The 22,370-nt window shown below is 40.7% G+C and overlaps 2 protein-coding genes across 5 annotated transcripts in view; one reads left to right on the top strand and one right to left on the bottom strand.

Moving 5' to 3' along the window:
* BTD (biotinidase) overlaps window positions 1-7,593 on the bottom strand; it is a 45,606-nt gene extending 38,013 nt beyond the window's left edge. The window contains exon 1 of the mRNA XM_009201756.4: window positions 7,432-7,593. Within this exon, the coding sequence (XP_009200020.1) occupies window positions 7,432-7,565 (134 nt within the window). The 5' untranslated portion in view covers window positions 7,566-7,593. The remainder of the gene's footprint in view (window positions 1-7,431) is intronic.
* HACL1 (2-hydroxyacyl-CoA lyase 1) overlaps window positions 7,584-22,370 on the top strand; it is a 39,709-nt gene continuing 24,922 nt past the window's right edge. For 2 of the 4 annotated variants that reach the window (XM_009201758.3, XM_017955919.3), the window contains exons 1-6: window positions 7,733-7,942; window positions 8,130-8,234; window positions 12,822-12,862; window positions 16,217-16,297; window positions 18,304-18,376; window positions 21,409-21,486. In XM_009201758.3, the coding sequence (XP_009200022.2) occupies window positions 7,862-7,942; window positions 8,130-8,234; window positions 12,822-12,862; window positions 16,217-16,297; window positions 18,304-18,376; window positions 21,409-21,486 (459 nt within the window). In that variant the 5' untranslated portion in view covers window positions 7,733-7,861. Of the gene's footprint in view, window positions 7,943-8,129; window positions 8,235-12,821; window positions 12,863-16,216; window positions 16,298-18,303; window positions 18,377-21,408; window positions 21,487-22,370 lie in introns of all 4 variants that reach the window. The other 2 variants (XM_003895137.3, XM_021934881.2) reach the window with 2 other exon arrangements.

Here is a 22,370-nt window from a genome sequence, read left to right as displayed (position 1 = left end):
AATATAACTTAACCTTATTAGTAGTCAGCGAAATGGAACTGAGAAGCCATTTCACATCTAAAAATGTTTAAAGCTCCACAATTGAGACTATGGAGAAAGGGTAGCTCTAATACACAGATCTTGGGAGTATAAATTGGTACAATACTTTGGAGATCAAATGATGATGACCTCCACCTTGATATATATGTAGAAACTCTCACACATGTTCACAAGAAGGAAACATGCAAGAATTTCAGAGCACACTGTTTTTACACCAAAAAAACTAAAAATGACCCAAATATCCATCATCTAAAGAATGGATAATGTGGGAATTATAAACACCAAATTCAAGACAGTGGTTACCTCTGCAGGACAGGAAAAGAGGTGTAATGGGGAAAGGATACCCAGGGGCTTCATTATATTTGTGATGTATTTCTTAAGCCAGCGGCTGGGTACATGGGTGTATATTAATCTCTGATCCTATTCATGTGTCTGAAAGATGTCATACATGTTAAATGTATTTTTTAAAAGTGTAAACAATAAATCACAGCTAAGCTCCAAAGAAGAACTCAAAGGTTATGATGCAAAAAGAAGTTTAAGGGCTTAAGTTCATCATGAAGATGTCCCCATTTCAACCCCCAAACCCTGGGAATCACTCAGAGATTCTTCCCTAGAGATAAGTCTTTGTTTTGCTGACATGGAGAATAGATTAAGCTCAAAACAAAGCAATAAAGTACAAATTAAAAAGTTAAAGGAAAGGGCTGTAATGAATGCTAATGGCAGAGGAAGCAAGTGAAAACAGAAAATATTTCAACACTAGTACCATATTTCATGGGTGATAGCTGCCCCCCCTACCCTGTGGGACACTCCCCCGAGTGTGGAGTTCCATCATACGGAGAAATATTATTATTTCTTTTCTTTTCTTTTTTTTTTTTTTTTTTGAGACGGAGTCTCGCTCTGTCACCAGGCTGGAGTGCAGTAGCGCAATCTCGGCTCACTGCAACCTCCAACTCCTGGGTTCAAGCGATTCTCCTGCCTCAGCTTCCCCAGTAGCTAGGATTACAGGCGCGCATCACCATACCCAGCTAATCTTTGTATTTTTAGTAGAAACAGGGTTTCACCATGTTGGCCAGGATGGTGTCAATCTCCTGACCTCATGATCTGCCCACCTTGGCCTCGCAAAGTGTTGAGATTACAGGCGTGAGCCACCACGCTGGCCTATATTATGATTTCTAAGCTATTTGAGATAAATCTCTTACACCCTCATAGCACAACATACAGTTGTCACTATTTTCTGATGCATTTTACACAAGTAAACGTCCTCATCAGTGATGTAATGACTGCTGCTGTCAAACTATCTCAAATGCTCTTAAAAAAAAACCAAACTCATAATGGATGAACACAAAACTAAAACAAGGGAACAACATTCCTTCTGTTTTCTTCCCACGGCACTCCCTGCTTCAGTCCTGGGTCTCCCTGGCATTAAAATGTAGAGTAAAGACACAGGGCTTGCCAGCTCAAGCCAAAGGCAGGAATCCAAGCTTTCTCTAGGTCACAGAGTACCTGGGGAAAACTCTCAGTGTCTGTCAACCGACATCAGGCACTGGGAGTTTCATTATCAAGCTTTTTTATTAGTGAGTTATTATTGATATCAATCCTCAGCTCAATAATAAAGTTGCTTTTCACTGGGTTTGTTTCAAGCCTATTGCTGAGCTTTGGTACTTTGAAGTCCACAAATTTAATAAGAAGCAAAGAAAATCAATTTAACCCACTTTATTCAAAGAACCTTTTCATTACATTATTTTACTTCCTATGTTGACATATTTCCTACAGCACATTTCCTGCTGTACAGTTTTTGCATTGCTATAAAAAATAGTGTTCTATATAGATTCCTTTTTTTGTTGTTTCTGCTTTTTTTGTTTTTGAGATATTCAGTTTCAGTTTCATCATCTTTATGTCAGGCAATTTCATTTTTAGCTTCTATAATGTATCACAAATGACCTTGATTCATTTCCTCATTTGATAAGTAAACATTTCACATTTTGATAACACGTTTGTGAGAATATTTAATCACAAGTTCAGCTAGTGTTATGCCTTAAAATAATCACAAGGATTTTTAGTGTCCTTGTTAGTGTATTGAAATTAAAATGCACTATCCCAATTTGGGGGCTTTAAGAGTTACTGCCTGTAGAAGCTGCAGTCTTTAGAGAATTAATTTTCTCCAGGCACTATATTTGCAACTCTTACTAAATTACCTGGTTGCCTGGATATCTCCTTGGCCCAGATAGAAGAAAACCAACAATTTGCTCTTTTTCATAATCTTAAATCCAGAACCCACAAATAGAGTAATTGGTATGCAGATTCTTTGATGACTAGCTCTGCTCTTTGGAGAGCATGTTATGAATATTTTAGCCTTTTCTTTTAAACAGGTTAGATTTATTCCTCCTTTGACTTCCTCCCACCAATCAGTAAATAAGCAAAAGCAAATAAAATTTCAGTAAAATATCCAACAAATAAAGTGTTATACCTATTGCCAATGAAAGTAATAAAGAATGTGGATAGTGTTTACAGAGTATGCACAGAGGGCCTCTGAGAAATTACAGAAGAATCCTGGGATTCTGTCAGGGGTATCCAATCTTTTGGATTCCCTGGGCCATACTGGAAGAAGAATAATCGTCTTGGGCCACACATAAAATACACTAACACGAATGATAGCTGATGAGCTAAAAAAAAAAAAAAAAAAAAAGGGTCGTTGCATACATCTCATAATGTTTTAAGACAGTTTATGAATTTGTGTTGGGCCGCATTCAAAGCTGTCCTGGGCCAAGGGTTGGACAAGCTGGCTGTAATTACAACTGGATTGCAAAGGAGTTGCTCCTTGGCCCCGTTAATCCAGGGAGCCAGAACTCAAATCACTTCCTTCTGCTGAATCATCAAGCCCAAGTTAACAATTGAACACTGCATTCTGAACTGAAAGGTGTAAAGGTGAAAGCAAGTTTAAACAATCCCAATGATTTTTCTTTGTTAAATGGCAGAATCCAGCCAGTTGAGTATTTATCCTTTTGCAAAACCAGTTAACTGAATTCCAGGTATTTGTTCCAATTCAGAGTTGTTTTCATTGCACTTCATACTGAGTGGTTCTGTCAGTGTTTCTTCTGACACAGAAGTAGGGCCAGTGAACTGACTATCTGCCATCGATACAGCTTGTTCTGCCAATGTCAAATCAGCCTTGAATCTGTCAATCCAAATTAATCAACAGTATTACTTTGGTGACAGGCAATTATATGTTTAATTAATAAGTCATGCTTCTGGCACGAATATAGAGCTAGGGTTCTCAACTCTGGGCTGCAAAGCAAAATCAGGTAGCAGCTTTTTAAAAATACAGGTGCCTAACTTGTCCTAAGATGCTGATTCAGGAGATCTGGGGTAGGGCCCAAGTAACTATTTGGAAAAAGCTTTCCAAGTGACTCTGATGCAACAGGGGCAGAGACTGTCACAGAAGGTACTGATATAAATAATACATGATGGAAGGGGGTGGGGTCCGTACTTCTCCAACAAGGACAGGAGGCATTGTGTCAAGGACTATTCAAAGTGCAAAGATGATTTCACATCTTTCTTCTTTTTTCTTTTTGAGATAGGATCTCGCTCTGTCACTCAGGCTGGAGTGCAGTGGTGCAATCTTGGTTTACTGCAACCTCTACCTCCCTGGCTCAAGTGATCCTCCCACCTCAGCCTCCTGAAGAGCTGGGATTACAGGTATGTGCCACCACACCCGGATAATTTTTGTATTTTAGTAGAGATGGGGTTTCACCATGTTGGCCAGGCTGGTCTCGAACTCCTGATCTCAAATGATCTGCCCAGCTTGGCCTCTCAAAGTGCTGGGATTACAGGCATGAGCTATTGTGCCCAGCCCATTTCACATCTTTCTGGAATGTCAATTTTACTTGACAGGTAAGCAGTTTAAAACGTCATTTTTATTTTGGGTAGCGATTTCATAGGTATGTATAGATATATATATAAAACTGTCAAAACTCATCTAACATTTAAGATCTGGGCATTGAATTTTATCCTTATTATAACTTAAAAAATGTCATTTTAAAGTTAAAATATGGATACATTCTAGATAGAATGCAAAATCTGCATTTTCTTTTTAGATATACTTTGAGACTTGAAAGAAGTCACCCTCTTAGATGGGTCCCTGATATAGTTTGGTTGTGTCCCCACTCAAATCTCATCTTGAATTATAGCTCCCATAATCCCCACATATGAGTGGTACCTGGTGGGAGGTAACTGAATCATGGGGGACGGTTTTTCCCATGCTGTTCTTGTGATCAAGTTGTGATGGTTTTATAAATGGGAGTTTCCCTGCACACACCCTTGCCTGTTGCCATGTAAGACGTGCCTTTGCTCCTCCTTCATTTTCCACCATGATTGTGACATCTCTCCAGCCATGTGGAACTGTGAATCTATTAAACCTCTTTTTCTTTATGAATTACCCAGTTTGGGATATTTCTTCATAGCAGTATGAAAATGGACTAACACAGAAAATTGGTAATGCAGAGAGTGGGGCACTGCTGTAAAGACAGCCGAAACTGTGGAAACAACTTTGGAACTGGGTAACTGGCAGAGGTTGGAACAGTTTGGAGGGCTCAGAAGACAGGAAAATGTGGGAAAGTCTGGAACTTCCTAGAGACTTGGAGAGCTCAGAAGACAGGAAAATGTGGGAAAGTTTGGAACCTCCTAGAGACTTATTGAATGGCTTTGACCAAAATGCTGATAGTGATATGGACAATAAAATTCATGCTGAGGTGGTTTCTGATGGAGATGAGGAACTTATTCAGAATTGGAGTAAAGGTTACTCTTGCTATGCAAAGAGACTAGTGGCATTTTGCCCCTGCCCTAGAGATCTGTGGAACTTTGAACTTGAGAGAGATGACTTAGGGTGTCTGGCAGAAGAAATTTCTAAATGGCAAAGTGTTCCAGAGGAAGCAGAGCATACAAATTTGAAAAATTTGCAGACTAATGATGCAGTAGAAAATAAAAACCCATTTTCTAGGGAGAAATTCAAGCTGGCAGCAGAAATTTGCATAAGTAATAAGGAGCCAACTATTAATCACCAAGACAATGGGGAAAATGTCTCTAAGGCATGTCAGAGACCTTCACAGCAGGCCCTCCCATCACAGGCCCAGAAACCTAGAAGGAAAAATGGTTTCATGGGTCAGGTCCAGGGTCCCCCTGCTGTGTGTAGCCTAGGAACTTGGTGTCCTGCATCCCAGCCATGCCAGCCATGGCTAAAAGGGGTCAATGTACAGCTCAGGCCTGGCTTCAGAGGGTGCAAACCTGAAGCCTTGGCAGCTTCCACATGGTGTTGAGCCTGCAGGTGCACAGAAGTCAAAAATTGAGGTTTGGGAACCTCTGCCTAGATTTCAGAGGATGTATGGAAATGCCTGGATGTCCAGGTAGAAGCTTGCTGCAGGGGTAGAGACCTCATAGAGAATCTCTGCTAGGGCAGTGTGGGAGGGAAATGTGGGGTGGGAGCCCCCATACAGAGTCCCTACTGCTGCACTGCCTAGTGGAACTGTGAGAAGGGGGCCACCATACTCCAGACCCCAGAATGGTAGATCCACTGACTGCTTGCATCATGTGCCTAGAGGTGCAGGCACTCAATATCAGTTTGTGAAAGCAGCTGCGAGCGGGAGTTGTAGCCTGTAAAGCCACAGGGGCAGAGCTGCTCAAGGCCGTGGGAGCCCAGCTCTTGCATCAGCATGATCTGGATGTGAGACACGAGGTCAAAGGAGATCATCATAGAGCTTTAATATTTGACTGCCCTGCTAGATTTTGGACTTGCATGGGGCCTTTAGCCCCTTTGTTTTGGCCAATTTCTCCCATTTGGAACAGGTATATTTACCCCACACCTGTACCCCATTGTATCTAGGAAGTAACTAGCTTGCTTTTGATTTTATAGGCTCATAGGCAGAAGGGACTTGCCTTGTCTCAGATGAGACTCTGGACTGTGGACTTTTGAGTTAATGCTGAAATGAGTTAAGACTTTGGGGGACTGTTGGGAAGGCATGATTGGTTTTGAAATGTGAGGATATGATATTTGGGAGGAACCGGGGCAGAATGGTTTGGCTGTGTCCTCACCCAAATCTCATCTTGAATTATAGCTCCCATAATCCCCACATGTGGTGAGAGGGACCCAGTGGCAAGTAACTGAATCATGGGGAGGGGGTTTTTCCCATGCTGTTCTTAGGATAGTAAGTCTCATGAGATCTGATGGTTTTATAAAGGGCAGTTCCCCTGCACATGCTCTCTTGCCTGCCACCATGTAAGACATGCCTTTGCTCCTCCTTCACCTTCTGCCATGATTTTGAGGCCTCCGCAGCCATTTGGAACTGTGAGACCATTAAATCTCTTTTTCTTTATAAATTACCCAGTTTGGGGTATTTCTTTATAGCAGTATGAAAATGAACTAACACAGTCCCCATATGCACGGAGGCAACCACTTCACTCTCCTCTGCTTGGGGTGGGGTTGAGGGGTTGAGAAAAAGAGGGGAAGAGCTTTTGAAAATACCCGGGACTAGAGTTTGAAAATGTCCGGGTTTAGAAATACTTTCACTTCCAGTGCTTCTCATTCATTTCACTACCCATGACCCACCCCCCTCTCATCTCTTTACTGTCCACTTATCACTGGTCTTTTTGCTTAAAATGACTCCAAATCCTCAAAAAATTAAAGTTCCACTGTTTATTATAATTGGGAATTTTATGTTTATTGTCATTGAGCAGAGGGTCTAATGACACTAAGGCAGTAGTTTCAGATATTGCACATTGCAAACGATTTTCACACAAAAATGTTTTAAAAGGCTACCGGGTGCAGGGCTGGTTGTAGGTAGGGACCCAACCTAGAATTATGAAACGCCATAGTTCCTAACTTTGGAAAGAGACGAGCGGAAAGTAATATGGATTAGTAGCAACGGCTGGAGAAAACAGTGCTCTCTACTACCTTCAAGGTGCCCTACTTCATCGCTTGGGACCCAACGGCTGAATAGTGGGTAGGAAACAGGATTCAGGGTCTCAAGCACGGTCTGGATCTACCGACTCTCACCGTCATTTTAACTCTCTCTGGGGTACACACCTGCTTCTGGATTTTAGTAACGTGTGTTACAATCATTTAAGGACTATAAAACCACAAGATTATGAGAGCGTAAACCACAAAGCGTGTAAGTAAATGTGCAGAAAACGCAACGCGCTAGCACAGCAGCAAGGAACAAAGCCAAGAACCCCAAACAGACAAGCTCGCCGCGCTTTCCGGCTCCCGGCAGCCTTTGCGCAGCCCTCCCGCAGCCCCCTGGTCGGCCGGGGGCGGGGTCTGGGCCGCACGCCGGCACCACGCCTATTCCACGCCGGCACCACGCCCATTCCGCGCCACGCCGCACCGCGCCCCCTCCGCACCTGCTCTTAGCGCGCCTTCCGCCCCGAATATGCGCATGCGCTACTCTCCCTTTACAGCCCCGAAAACGCTCCGGCTGGCCGACTCCAAGACAATGGCGAGAGGCCTCACAGCGCGGCTTCTTACTGCTTTGCATAGGCAGCAGTCTCCTGCTAGTCCCGCCTCCCTCTGGCACTCTGGCGCGCAAATGGAGGAGCCGGGAAGAGAGCGCAGTTCTGATTGGAGAACGCGCGTGTTTACATTCTCACCTCTCCCGGGGAGTGGACGAATTTAGACCGCCTCTTCCTTCCCGTTCTTTAAGAGAATTGGTTGCCCTCCTGTCCGTCAGAGGTGCAGTCCCACAGGGGGCGTGCCGCCTTTTTCGCGTTTGCCTCGCTGGGTGACTCCGCTTGTTTGTCGGCTGCATGAGTGCCTAGAGGTTTTCGGTGGAAGATGCCGGACAGTAACTTCGCAGAGCGCAGCGAGGAGCAGGTGTCTGGTGCTAAAGTCATCGCCCAGGCCCTGAAAACGCAAGTACGATGGACCTTCCTGGAAAGAAACGCTCCTACGGAAGCTGGCGGAGACCGCAATGTTGTCTCGGAGACGAGTAGAAATGGGCGATGGGAGTCGGGGGTTTTCTTTTTAGCGTCCGGGAGGGAGGGAAGGATGTGGCGATGTGGTGGGGCCGTGGGAGATTACTCTCTTGTTCTTCGTCCCTCAGGATGTGGAGTACGTATTTGGAATCGTAGGCATCCCAGTGACCGAAATTGCCATTGCTGCCCAGCAGCTAGGCATCAAGTACATCGGGATGAGGAATGAGCAAGCGGTGAGTATGGACGCAGGTGTCTGAATCCGTTACTGGGAATGATCAATAATAGCGGTAGGTATGCATTGCAAACACTCAGCGCTTACCACTCTTCTGCTGCTTTACACATATATCAATCACTGTTGAATATTAACTCTTGTTATACCTAGTTGACAGTTGAGAAAAGACACAGGTTAAGTAAAACTTGCCTTTGGTGACACAGCTGGGAGTAGCAGAGCCAGGATTTGAACCTACGTATTCTGGGTCTGAGTCCATGCTCTCACTACCATACTGTATGTCATGATTGGAAGAGACAGTTTATGAGTAAAGTCTGATTTCCTTATTAGGCTACAAGCTCCATTAGAGCGGGGATATTATTTCTTCACGACACGTCTGGTACCCCCAGTGCTTAGTGTGATGCCTGCATAAGCAAAGTGTTCAGAGGTTACCTGTGGGATAAATGAGTGAAGGCCAAGTCTTTGTTGTATGATCGGTTCGGGGCAGGGTGGAGGATATCACAAATGGTAAAGCCTTCATGGAAACTCAGATGTCTCAGATCCTAGCCTGACGCTCTTTCCACCACATCATGCTGCCACCTTTCTTAGAGGCTTACTTGGAAGCAGGATAAGGAAGGTACGACATTTTGTCAATCCACTTTTAAGTGCATCAATCCAACCTTGCCCTTCTCTCAGTAGTGCTGGCTTAAAAGATCAAGAATCCACTTCTGTGATATCACATACTGTCAGTCCAGCTGAGGCTAAGTATTCCTGCTCTACACTCCCACTGTTGCTTTCTAATTTAGATTCTTGCCTCCTCTTGCCCAAACAACTGCCTGGCCGCCCTAAATGGTGCCTTTTGCCATCATACGTGAGTGCATGGAGGGCAGAAGTTGTGGTTCATTTGTTATATCACCACAGTGCCTGGCTTGGTTGGTGCTTTCACATGGTGCGGATGCTTAATATTATGCATTATTTATTAATTGAATGACATTCTTTATCTACAAGGTTTGAGATTTGTATTTTTTATCTTAAAACTAGCAAGTCTTGAGTTTCTGTTGCTTCTACATTTTACTTGTCTTTGTTAGAACAACATTCTGTTCTTTCATCTGTGTGAAAAAATGAAGCTATTGACCTATGAATGGAACCTATATTTAACTCTTTTTGTAGAGATGACATATCTGCTACTGATTTCTTTATACAGCAAACATTTATTGACTAAATATTGTATACTAAGGATTGTGCTACATAACCTGTAGGGGAGAGGGATGTAAAGGAGGAGTGAGGTTTAGTCTTGATCTTCAAGTTGATCAGTCTTGGAAGGTTAGGGTAAGACTTACAGAAAAAAACTCATCTATTATAACTCTCACAACAGATGTAGTAGCACAGAAGGGATGACTGGTTCTCTTTGAGGACAGAGAAGATTGCCTGTAGAGGTAATGTTAGTTCATGTGGTTCCATCGAGGTAGGTAAAGGCATGGTGAGCTGTGAGACGGGTAGCTAGGTTGAGGTTATGTTGTGGAGAATCAAAAAAGAATTTGAACTTTTTTTTTTTTAAAACAATAGGCAATGGGGGAGACTAAAGGTTTTTCTAAACAGGTGGGAGATGTAATTAGGCTTGTATTTCAGAAAGATGATGCCAGGCATGGTTGTACATGCCAGTAATCCCAGCTACTTAGGAGGCTGAGGCAGGAGGATTACTCAAGTCCAGGAATTAGAGGCTGCCTGGGCAACATAGCATGACCTCTGTCTCTAAGTTTTATTTCAGCCCCTATAAGCTTAATTGAGGGTTCTTTAGGTCCCATGTGCTGTGTTGGGTGTTGGATACAGAGATGAATGATAGTTCCTGGCTTTAAGGGGCTTACAGCCAAGCTGTGGAGACAGACACAAACAATTGTGTTATAAGGTGGTAAGTGCTGTGATAGAGAAATGCCTAGGGTGCTATAAAGCCCAGGGAAGGAGTACCCAGGCTCAGCTTCCCACAGGAGATGATATCTGTGCTGTCCAGAAGGATAAGTAGTCATTAACCAGTTAGGAAGGAGGAGGCAGGCTCCTCTGGACATGATTCCTAGATTTTGGGCTTGCTTAATTGTGTGGATCTTACTGTCTGTGACTGAGACTGGGAATATAGAGGAAAGAGCCAGTTTGGAGGAGAAAGGTGATGTTCAGTTTTGAACACATGCATTTGAGATGTTGGTGGAACATCCCAGTAGATGTGTCCCTCAAGCAACCTGACTCTGTGGTAGTCAGAGGAAAACTTAAATGGTGCCTGAACTAAGGGTAGTGACAGAATGATTCAGAGGGAACATGAAAACAGGCTAAGGCATTCAGGAGCATGTTTGTGCTAAAGAGAAAGATGTAGTTGGGGGTAACTTGATTGTCTTTGATTAGATCCATAGAGTAATCAAGACATACTGACCAATTGGTCAGCAAGTAGGCAGATTGTCAGCAGGTTCATTGTTCTTGAGAGCTTACTGTGTGTGGGCACTATTCTGAGTGTTTTACACATATGAACTGATTTCATCCTCACAGCAGTGCTTTGAATTATTTTCATTTTATGGATGAGGAAACAGAGATGTAGAGCAACTTGCCAAAATTACACAGTAGAAAGTAGGGAAGCTGGGATTTAAATCAAAACAGATTGGCTCCAGAGTCAGCTCTCTAAGTACCATGTACACTGCTCTGCCTGTGAATGGAGGTAGTTTAGTAGAGGAACAGATCTTTTATGGTCATAAAACCGGTTACGGCCAGGCGCGGTGGCTCATGCCTGTAATCTCAGCACTTTGGAAGGCCAAGGTGGGCGGATCACCTGAGGTCAGGAGTTTGAGACCAGCCTGACCAACATGGAGAAACCCTGTTTCTACTAAAAATACAAAATTAGCTGGCTGTGGTGACGCATGTTTGTAATACCAGCTACTCGGGAAGCTGAGGCAGGAGAGTTGCTTGAACCTGGGAGGTGGAGGTTGCTGTGAGCCAATATTGCGCCATTGCACTCCAGCCTGGGCAACAAGAGCGAAACTGCGTCTCAAAAAAGAAAAACAAAACTGTTACCTCTCAACTTTTGACATTTCCTACCAGAGGAATATACTTTTTGTTACATGTTGTATGTTTTGCATTGCCTAGCAACATTTCTTACCTAGCTATCATAAGTGGGCAATTCTTTTGGGTGTCTAAATAAAGTGTTCTTATTGCAGCAGGTATGTACATGCCTGCATTTCTTAGGAGTTGTCTTATTCTTCTAATGTGAATTTGGCCTTATGTGCAAAAGGGAAGAGAGACAGGACCAGTAGAGAATAGCAACACAGGAAAAGAGCAACGCCTTTTGTGCAGGTTCTCAGTGGGTATATGATAGTAGAGACAGTTGAGATTGTGATCCATAAACATTTCCTTTCTGTTTTTTTTTTTTTACATTTATGTTCTTAATGTGGATTTCTTTAAGACAGTATACTACTTCATTTAAAGCTGAGTGAAGGCTAGGAAATACACAATCTATTGTTATTTCTAAAGAAATGAGAAGAAATAATACTGGGAGAAAAAATGATGTCACAAACTAAGAAGAAGAATTTGAGAGAGCACTCAGCATTTTCCCAGGTTATCTTGTGTGCATTTAATTTAGTGCCCCCTCTCTTCCTGATTATGAGCTGAAGTAGAGTTACAAGGTAAAAACTATCCATATGCAGGCCATAAAGGAAATCTCAATAAATTGCCAAGGATTGAAAGCTTGCAGTATGTGTGACCTGACCATGTGGAAGTAAAGTGGAACTCGGTAACAGATCACTGAGAAGAATCTCAAACATTTGGAAATTAAGCAACATAGTGTTTGGTATTGTGTAAATATTTGAAAAGATTAACAAGATGAATAAACTTCAAGATAGACTGATTGAGAATAAAAGAGAAAACAGATTACCAATGTCAGGAATAAAAAAGGAGATATCACTACAGATCCTAATTAGCCAGTAGGTTGAAGAAGAAATCACAATGGAAAGTAGAAAATATTTTGAATAGAATGATAATGAAAAGATGCAATCTCAAACTTGTAACCTATAACTAAAGCAGTTTTTAGAGGGAATCATTTTAAACAAATCTATTAGTAAAGAAAATTAAAAACCAGTGTTCTAAATTTGTATTTTAAGAAGCTGGAAAAAGAAAAGCAAATCAAATTCAAAATGACTGAAATAATAAATACGAGAACAGAAATCAATGAAATAGAAAACAATAGAGAAATACCAACAAAGGCACAAATATGTTCTTTGAAAAGATGGATAAATTTGATAAACGCCTCATGAGACCGATGAAGAATAAAAGAATGAAAACAAATTACCAATATCATTAATAAAATAGGACATTCCTGTTGATCCTGCAGATACTTAAGCAATCGTAAGAGGATGTTTCGAATAACACACATATGAACAAATTTCCTGAAAAACTGAAAATTAGATAACTTTAACCATTATTTGAAATTTTTGCATAGAACACTTATTGCTAAGATGGGAAGTGTTTTAATTCTGCCTTTGCCATTACATTTTTGTCTCTTAATTTAATAGTAAGTTGCTCTCATAAATGTACTATAAGGATCCCAATATGCTCAAGTCCCAGTGTTCTTTCTTCGTAGGCTTGTTATGCTGCCTCCGCGATTGGATATCTGACAGGCAGGTAAACTAAAATCTGTTTCACTTCAATTTAATATTTTGGGGTAGAGCTATTATGTCTTTCAGCTGAAGGGTGAGTTCATTTGGAAAGATTATAGAAGAATATATTAAATAACAAGATAAAAAAATTGAAAACTCCCTGAGGGCCACATCAAAAGAATAATGATACCAGAAGTGTTTTAGAGTGGAACACATTGCCATTTTGCAGAGTGAATCACTGGTGATCAGATAGTGAGTTGATGTGTGATACCTTGTGTTGGATCTCACAACTACACCCCAGCACACTTAATACAAAAATGCTTGGTTCAAAATGTGGCTGTTGGGACCTGGTCCATGCATGCTGATTTTTTAGTGTGTATCCATGTTACCTAACTACTACTCCCTTTTTATTATTAAAAATTAATACATTTGAAAAATGTTCATTTTGGAAAACTTGGAAAATATAGAAAGCATCAAGAAAAAATGAAAATCGACTGGGCACGGTGGCTCACACCTGTAATACCAGCACTTTGGGAGGTTGAGGCGGGTGGATCACCTGAGGTCAGGAGTTTGAGACCAGCCTGGCCAACATGGTGAAACCCTGTCTCTACTAAAAATACAAAAATCAGCCTCATGTGGTGGCACGCGCCTGTAATCCCAGCTACTCAGGAGGCTGAGGCAGGAGAATCGGCTTGAACCTGGGAGGCGGAGGTTGCAGTGAGCTGAGATTGCGCCACTGCGCTCCAGCCTGGGCGATAGAGCGAGACTCCGTCTCAAACAAAAAAAAAGGAGAACAAGATGAAGAGAATGAAAATCACCTATGATCTCACAACTGTTAAGAATTGGTCATTTTCTTCCGATTTTTTTCCCCTACAGTTGTATTTTTTAAGCAGAATTTGGACTCTCACGGTAATATGTATCATACTTTTTTCATTTCTATTACTTTTAATACACTTTCTAATTTCCAAAAATGAAACTAGTAATTTAGTTGCTAAGAAATGTAAACTAATAAGATCTCAAAGTCTAGACCTCACCAGAACAGTTTTTTTTCTGTGATAAGAAACTTGTGAATTTGAGCCTGAAGAAAATAGGCCATCAAGTAACACTATTGTCAGCATTTTCTGCCACTTTATTTACGTATGACAAATACTTTTAATCTTTTCGTTTAGCTTGGAAAGCATTTAAATTATAGTTATTAATTGATGCCTTAATGTAAAAAATGCTAGAACAATGATTAAGACAATGGTTAAAAGTTCATACTTTTTTTTTTTCTTTTTCTTTTTTTCTTTTGAGATGGAGTCTTACTCTGTCGCCCGGCTGGACAGTGCAGTGGTGCGCGATCTCAGCTCACTGCAACCTTTGCCTCCTGGATTCTAGCAATCCTCCTGCCTCAGCCTCCTGAGTAGCTGGGACTACAGGAGTGCGCCACCATGCCCAGCTAATTTTTGTATTTTAGTAGAGATGGGGTCTCACCATGGTGGCCAGGATGGTCTTTATCTCTTGACCTTGTGTTCCGCCGGCCTCGGCCTCCCAAAGTGCTGGGATTATAGGCGTGAGCCACCATGCCCGGTGTAGAAGTTTGTATTTAAAAATTTTTTGCTATTTGAATAAACTTCTGGAATTGCACTGGCAAGTATAGTAGCCACGAGCGATATGTACCTGTTTACATTTAAATTAATTAAAATTAAATAATATTTAAATCATAGTTTATCAGTTTGTAGTAGCCACATTTCAAGTGCTCAGCGACCATGTCAGTAGTGGCTACCGTATCATACTGCAAATGCAGAACATTTCTATTACTATACAAAGTTCTGTTGGATAGCACTGTTCTAGAAGTTTAGTTTACTTGGTGATAATTACTTATTTTCAAGTCTGTCTTGAACAGAAATTTTTAAGAAATTATTTTATAAATATAAAATGGCAAACTGAATTATATTAAGATACCTTTTCCCTGAGTGCTTTAAGCTTAGAAAGTCACACCGAAGGGTAAAACATTCAAGTTGAATATTTATTTGGAGTCTCACTCTCGCCCCCAGGCTGGCGTGCAGTTGCACCATCTCCGCTTGCTGCAACCTCCACCTCCCAGGTTCCAGCAATTCTCCTGCCTCAGCCTCCCAAGTAGCTGGGACTACAGGTGCACACTACCACACTCAGCTAGCTTTTATATTTTTTATAGAGACAGGGTTTCACCATATTTCCCAGGCTGGTCTTGAACTCCTGGGCTTAAGTGATCCATCCACCTCAGCCTCTCAACATGCTGGGATTATAGACATCAGCCACTGCCCTCAGCCTCAAGTTCAGTTTTAAAAGATTTTGGGGGCCGGGGCGTGATGGCTTATGCCTGTAATCCCAGCACTTTGGGAGGCTGAGGTGGGCGGATCACCTGAGGTCAGGAGTTTGAGACCAGCCTGACCAACATGGTGAAACCCCCATCTCTACTAAAAATACAAAAATTAGCCAGGCATAGTGGCAGGCGCCTGTAATCCCAGCTACTTGGGAGGCTGAGGCAGGAGAATCACTTGAATCCAGGAGGTGGAGGTTGCAGTGAGCTGAGATCGAGCCATTGCACTCCAGCCCGGGGGACAAGAACTAGACTTCGTCTCAAAAAAAAAAAAAAAAAAAAGATTTTGGGCAAAGCACTGCATTCAGAATTACTTTCCTATCAAAGATCAGTTGACGTTATATTATTTGTTAAGAAATGAAAAAAACCTGTTTTTCATACAAAAGTGAACTCAGCAGTCAAAAATTTGCTTTTGTAGGCCATTAACTTGATTTAGCCCAGATGTAGGATCAAAATAAGTGGTTAGTGATATAAGGTGTGAAAATGATAGGTACCTTATTTCTTCCAAGAAATCCGATAAATATAATCTTTCTTTTTTTGGGCCAGGCATGCTGGCTTATGCTTGTAATCCCAGCACTTTGGGAGGCCAAGACAGGCGGATCGCTTGAGCCCAGGAGTTCAAGAGCAGCCTGGGCAACATGGTGAAATCCTGTCTCTACCAAAAAAAAATACAAAAAATTAGCCAGGCGTGGTGGCATCTGCCTGTAGTCCCAGTTACTTGGGAGGCTGTGGTGGGAAGATTACCTGAGCCTAGGAGGTTGAGGCTGCAGTGAGCCCTGATCGTGCCACTGCACTCCAACCTGGGCGACAGAGTGAGATGCTATCTCAAAAAAAAAAAAAAAAGTGTGTGTGTATATATATATATATATATAAATTTTTTAAATTAAGAATATTCTAATAATTATTTTACCAGTTATACTATAGACCTGTAGGTCTTTCTTTTGAAGTCCAAGATTGCCGTGTTTCACACTAAAGTGTTATGAATCAGTTGTTACATTTGACTTGATTTTAGTAAAATAAATTCTGTTTTGCTTTTAGGCCAGGAGTCTGCCTTGTTGTTTCTGGCCCAGGTCTCATCCACGCCTTGGGTGGTATGGCAAATGCAAACCTGAACTGCTGGTAATCATGCTATTATTACTGAAAACATTTTCTGAAAAAGGTCACTGCAGGATTTTACTGAGTAGAGCTAATACTGATCTAGGGTAGAAAGACTTGGGGAAAAAACCCTTCAATTCTTAGAAACCGAAAGTAGAAAGTTACTGGGGAGGGAATGAGGAGGAGGAGGAGGGGGAATAGGGAGCTAGGTCAAAGGGTACAAAGTTTCAGTCAAGTAAAACAAAGCCTGGAGATCTAATGTACAACATGAAAGCTGTAGTTAATAATATTGTGTATTGTAAATTTGCAAAGAGAGTAAATTTTAGGTACTTTTACCAAAAAAAGTGACTATTTCTACAGTATCTTAGGAAAAAAGTACCATGAATGTGTTAATTTGCTTGACTGTAGTAATCATTTTACTATATGTGTGTCAAAACATCATATGGTATTCCTTAAATATATATAACTAACAAAAGAATATTAGGACAAAAGTTCAAAGCACCAGCAATTTATTTACTTAGAGACGAACACTTTTTCTTTTTTTTCTTTTTTGACGCGGAGTCTCACTCTGTCACCTAGGCTGGACTGCAGTGGTGCAATCTTGGCTCACCACAACCTCTGCCTCCCAGGTTCAAGTGATTCTCCTACCTCAGCCTCCCAAGTAGCTGGGATTACAGGCCCCCGCCACCACGCCCGGCTAATTTTTGTATTTTTAGTAGAGACGAGGTTTCATCATGCTGGCCAGGCTGGTCTCAAACTCCTGACCTCAGGTGATCCACCTGCTTCAGCCTCCCAAAGTGCTGGGATTACAGGCATGAGCCACCGCACCCAGCTGAGATAAACACTTTTAACATTTTAGAGTTTCCTAATATGTGTGTGTATGTGTGAATGTGTATGTAGTTCTATTTACTTTAAGTGAAGAATTGTTTTTCTAAAGATCCCAGCTCAGTGTGTAAAAATGTGGCCAATTTTTCACCTTGTTTTGCATAGGTAGGAAGATATTTAAAATTCTTATATTCATTTAGTTTGCTTTGTATATAAACTACTTAGTACTTATTCTCTGATCTTGCCCTTAACTCCATCTCTGGCACGTTACCAATGAGATCAGGTTGAAGGGGGTTAGGTTCTAATCAATTTGGAACATATTTAATCTTTCTAGTGGAAAGGACATTGTTTTCTTTCTTGCCCTGTGTTTCTTATAGTTTCTTCTTTACTTTCCTTTTGATCTTTCTCTTCTTAATCTGCTTAAAGGTGTTACATTTTTTAAGTACCTTAGGGTTTGCCATATCTTTTTTTTTCCACATTGAAGGGTAAGAATTTCATTGCTGAGGAATGTCACTTATTTTGTAATTTCCAAATATATTCACTTAGGAAAGTGTAAAATTTTTCTTCCCCTTGTCCCAAAAGTAATAAGAAAGGCATAAAAATTTATTTTATGTCAGTATACAGGGAAGTTTAGCATCAGCATCCAAAAGGGGAAGAAGGGAAGAAAAACTATACGTTTTGTCTTTTTCTGATATTGAGGAAAGTTCTGTCATATCAGGTTGCTTCCTAGCTATTTTTTAATCAACAGTTTCTTTTTTTTCTTTCTTTTCGTTCTTTCGTTCTTTCGACAGAGTCTTGCTCTGTCACCCAGGCTGGAGTGCAGTGGCACAATCTTGGCTCTCTGTAACCTCTACCTCCGAGGTTCAAGCAATTCTCCTACCTCAGCCTCCTGAGTGACTGGGATTACAGGTGCCTGCCACCATCCCCAGCTAATTTTTGTATTTTGTATAGAGCTAGGGTTTCACCATGTTGGCCAGGCTGGTCTTGAACTCCTGACTTCAAGTGATCCACCCGCCTCGGCCTCCTAGAGTGCTGGATTACAGGCATGAGCCACCTTGCCCAGCCTTAATCTACAGTTTCTAAGAGAAAAATATAATATTCTCTCCCTTTAACATTTATTATTTGTTATGAATTAGACATTCTGTTTAGTGTTTCACATGATGATCTCATTTGTAATTATCTTGTTAAAAAAATGACTGTTTCAGGCCCTTGCTTGTGATTGGTGGTTCCCCTGAAAGAAACCAAGAAACGATGGGAGCTTTCCAGGAGTTTCCTCAGGTATCCAACTTTAAGATGTTATTTTTTTTATTTTTAATTTTTGAAACAGGATCTTGCTTTGTTGCCCAGGCTGGAGTGTGATGGTGCGATCTCAGCTCACTGCAGTCTTGACCTCCTGACCTCAAGCAATCCTCCCACTTTGGCCTCCCAAGCAGCTGGGACTACAGATTCGCACCACCATGCCTGGCTAATTTTTGAAATTTTTGTAGAGACGAGGTTTCACCATGTTGCCCAGGCTGGTCTTGAACTCCTGAGCTCAAGCGATCTGCCCGCCTTAGCTTTCCAAAGTGCTGGGATTACAGGCATGAGCCACCGCACCTGGCCTGCAACTCTTAAGATTTTGATAACACGATACATACACACCATTAAGAGTTAGGGAGAAGATTAAAAAAACCCTCCTGTTTGCAAAATAAAATAAATAAATTAGAAGTACCTGAAGTAACTTAAAGGTAATTATCTTGAGCTACTATAAGACAACCTCAGGGTGGGTATTAAGGGTGAGCTTAGGCCCTGCTTAGAAACAAGCTTTTAAGAAATACACCTTTGTGACAGGATTTTAAGCTCTGAAAATAGGCTCTTAAAAGAGTCAAGAAGAGGTAGGAATAAAAATGATTTTGGACTATGCCTCCCAGACTTTAGGGAAATAAATGAGAGGAAAAATCTTACTCAAAACGATTGTCAGTAGACTCTGGGTAAGCATATTTTTGTTTTAGAAGGAGGAAAGAAGGCATTTCAAAATTAAAAGAAACCTGAAAGAATATATCAATAGAATGCTACAGTTTTAAGAATAAAGCTCTCACGCCTGTAATCCTAGCACTTTGGGAGGCCAAGGTGGGCAGATCATGAGGTCAGGAGATCAAGACCATCCTGGCTAACACGGTGAAACTCCATCTCTACTAAAAACACAAAAAAATTAGCCGGGCTTGGTGGTGGGCACCCGTAATCCCAGCTACTCGGGAGGCTGAGGCAGGAGAATGGCATGAACCTGGGAGGCAGAGCTTGCAGCGAGCCGAGATCGAGCCACTGCACTCCAGTCTGGGCGAAAGAGCGAGACTCTGTCTCAAATAAATAAATAAATAAATAAATAAATAAATAAATAAATAAATAAAAATAAAGCTAGACAAGGTGTTTCATAACTGTATTCCTAGCTACTCAGCTGCTAGGCTGAGGCGGGAGAATTGCTGGAGCCCAAATGTTTGAGACCAGTCTGTGTAACATATTCAGGTCTTGTCTCTTTCTTTTTTTTCTCTCTCTTTTTTGAGACAGGGTATGACTGTGTTGCCCAGTCTGGAGTGCAGTGGTGTGATCTTGGCCCACTGCAACCTCCTGGGCTTAAACCATCCTCCCACCTCAGCCTCCCGAGTGGCTGGGACTATAGATAGGCACACACCACCATGCCCAGATAATTTTTGTACTTTTTGCAGAGACAGTGTTTTGCCATGTTGCCCAGGCTGGTCTTGAACTACTGACCTCAAGTAACCCACCCACCTTGGCCTCCCAGAGTGCTGGGATTACAGGCATGAGCCACCACACCCATCCAAGAGACCTTGTCTTTTTTTTTTTTTTAAAAAAGGAACAGTTGTAGGAAACAAATAGATGAAAGTGAATGATTGACACTTAAGATGCAAATATATTTGAGCATTTACAGGGACAAAGTTAAAATCATTAGACAGCCGGGCACAGTGTCTCATCCCTGTAATCACAGCACTACTTTGGGAGGCCCAAGCGGATAGATCACTTGAGGTCAGGAATTTGACACCAGCCTGGCTAACATGTTGAAACCCTGTTTCTACTAAAAAATACAAAAATTAGCCGGGCTTGGTGGCAAGTGCCTGTAATCCCAGCTACTTGGGAGGCTGAGGCAGGAGTATCCCTTGAACCCAGGAGGCAGAGGTTGCAGTGAGCCGAGATTGCACCACTATACTCCAGTCTGGGTGACAAGAGCGACACTCTGTCTCAAAAATAAATACATAAATAAAATCATTAGACAAAGTCTCTTTGTAAATCAGGAATCATTGTTGAGAACTTCAAAACATAAACTTTCATATATGATAAACTAAAATACTGAACTGTAGTATAGGTTAATGCAGAAATTATATTTTTATACTCTTAGAAATGAATTGAAGTTTTATTTAGTTAGTGGTAGATGATAACAACAGTTATTTAAAAGATGCTGATGTGTTTGGAAAATAAGTAGAGCAGATAAGTTAATTAAAAGGAAATCTAAAGTTACTGTAGAAACTATATAGGTGAAAAAGAAAACAGGATAAATGTCCACTACATATTTTTTTCCTGAAATGGAAAATAATAGTTTATTAGATCAAATTTAAAAACAGAAGAGGAAGAATCCAAATATCGGTTTTTTGTGGAAGTCCTTAAAACTAAAGGACATGAACATAGACTGAAAATCATGGGGTGATCTTAATTTTGTCATGCCTGGGACTATCAGTTTTTCATAGATTTCATACTGAAATTGTAAAACTATTTCAAGAGAAACAGTTTCCATATAATGCCTCAAGATATATTAAGCAGTGAAAAATTATCATTACTGAATTCATATGTTCTAAACACCATAGCAAGAAGGCACATAAAAGGAACACTGGCAGAAATGTAAGAATAGATTATTATTATAACAAAATATAACAGATGAAGTTACATATTCTTATCTGTGAAATTGCTGGATCCAAAGATACGCTGATTTAAATTTTTTGTAGATTGTGTTAACTTCCTTTCCCATTTATAGTCTCACCAGCAGTTTGTAGAATTTTCCTGTGTTGTGTTAGATGGTGGGTATTATCAAACTTTTGCATCTTTGCCAAAAGATTTTGCATCTTTGGTATGATATGCTTCCTGAATCATACCAAGGCAAAACTTTGTGCTTTGAATAGGCTTTTAAGGGACAGTCTAGGTAATGCATTTTCTCCATCTTGCCTCTAAACATAAAAGAAACTAATTACTTAACATTTTGTCTTCTTTCAGGAGAGTAATATGATTGTGAGCTGAATTTTAAGTGATTTTCATTTTCCACGTAGGTTGAAGCTTGTAGATTATATACCAAGTTCTCTGCCCGTCCAAGCAGCATAGAAGCTGTTCCTTTTGTTATTGAAAAGGTATGGTATTTAGTAACAAGCTCTCCAAGTCAACTGATTTTTCTCAGTTGCTTATATTTAATGTTATTCTTATTCTCAGAAGAATGAGTGACAAATTGGAATATACTCAGGCAGTTAAAAATGGCATTGTTAGAAAACTATTTACATTTTAATGTTCACTGTCATTACATTTAATTATAGAGAGGTAAAATAAGTTATTTTTGGAAAAAGTTTCTCCTGTGTTTTAGTTTTTAAAATTACCTTTTTAATTATACGAAAGTAAAGAGAAAGGTTTATAATGAACCCCTGAGTACCTTTTCTCTTGTGCTTTTGCAAAAGATTATTTTTGAAAATTGGGACTAAACCAAAACCCTCTAAGACCCTCTGTTCGTTAATTAAACAGCATACAGGTTGATTATTCCTTACCTGAAATGCTTTTCAGAAGGGTTTCTGACTGCAGATTTTTTCAGATTTTAGAATATTTGCATATATATAATGAGACATCTTGGGGGTATGACCCAAGTCTAAATATGAAATTCATTTATGTTTTATATGTGCCTTATATACATAGTCTGATGATAACTTTATTTTTCCCTTGGGGACGCTGAATAAACTGTTTAGACACCTGCATTTTGACTGTGAGCTGTCACATGAGGTCAGATGTGGAATTCTCCACTTGTATCATCATGTTGGCACACACAAAGTTTCACATTTTGGAAGATTTTGGATTTTTGGATTACAGATAATCTGTATTATAAATTATAATCAGCATTTATACATGAAATTATGTTTGAGCTGTTTCAAAACCAGGAGTTACAGAAACCGTTTGATACATGTAACAACATCACAGTTTCTGAAAACACTGCCAGATTATTAAGATTAGGGAGCAGGTGAAAGTACATATT

The sequence above is a fragment of the Papio anubis genome, chromosome 2, assembly GCF_008728515.1.
Source record: "Papio anubis isolate 15944 chromosome 2, Panubis1.0, whole genome shotgun sequence".
Taxonomy (NCBI): Eukaryota; Metazoa; Chordata; class Mammalia; order Primates; family Cercopithecidae; genus Papio; species Papio anubis.
Note: the sequence above shows the minus strand (reverse complement) of the source record. Positions and strands in the feature narration are given on the sequence as shown.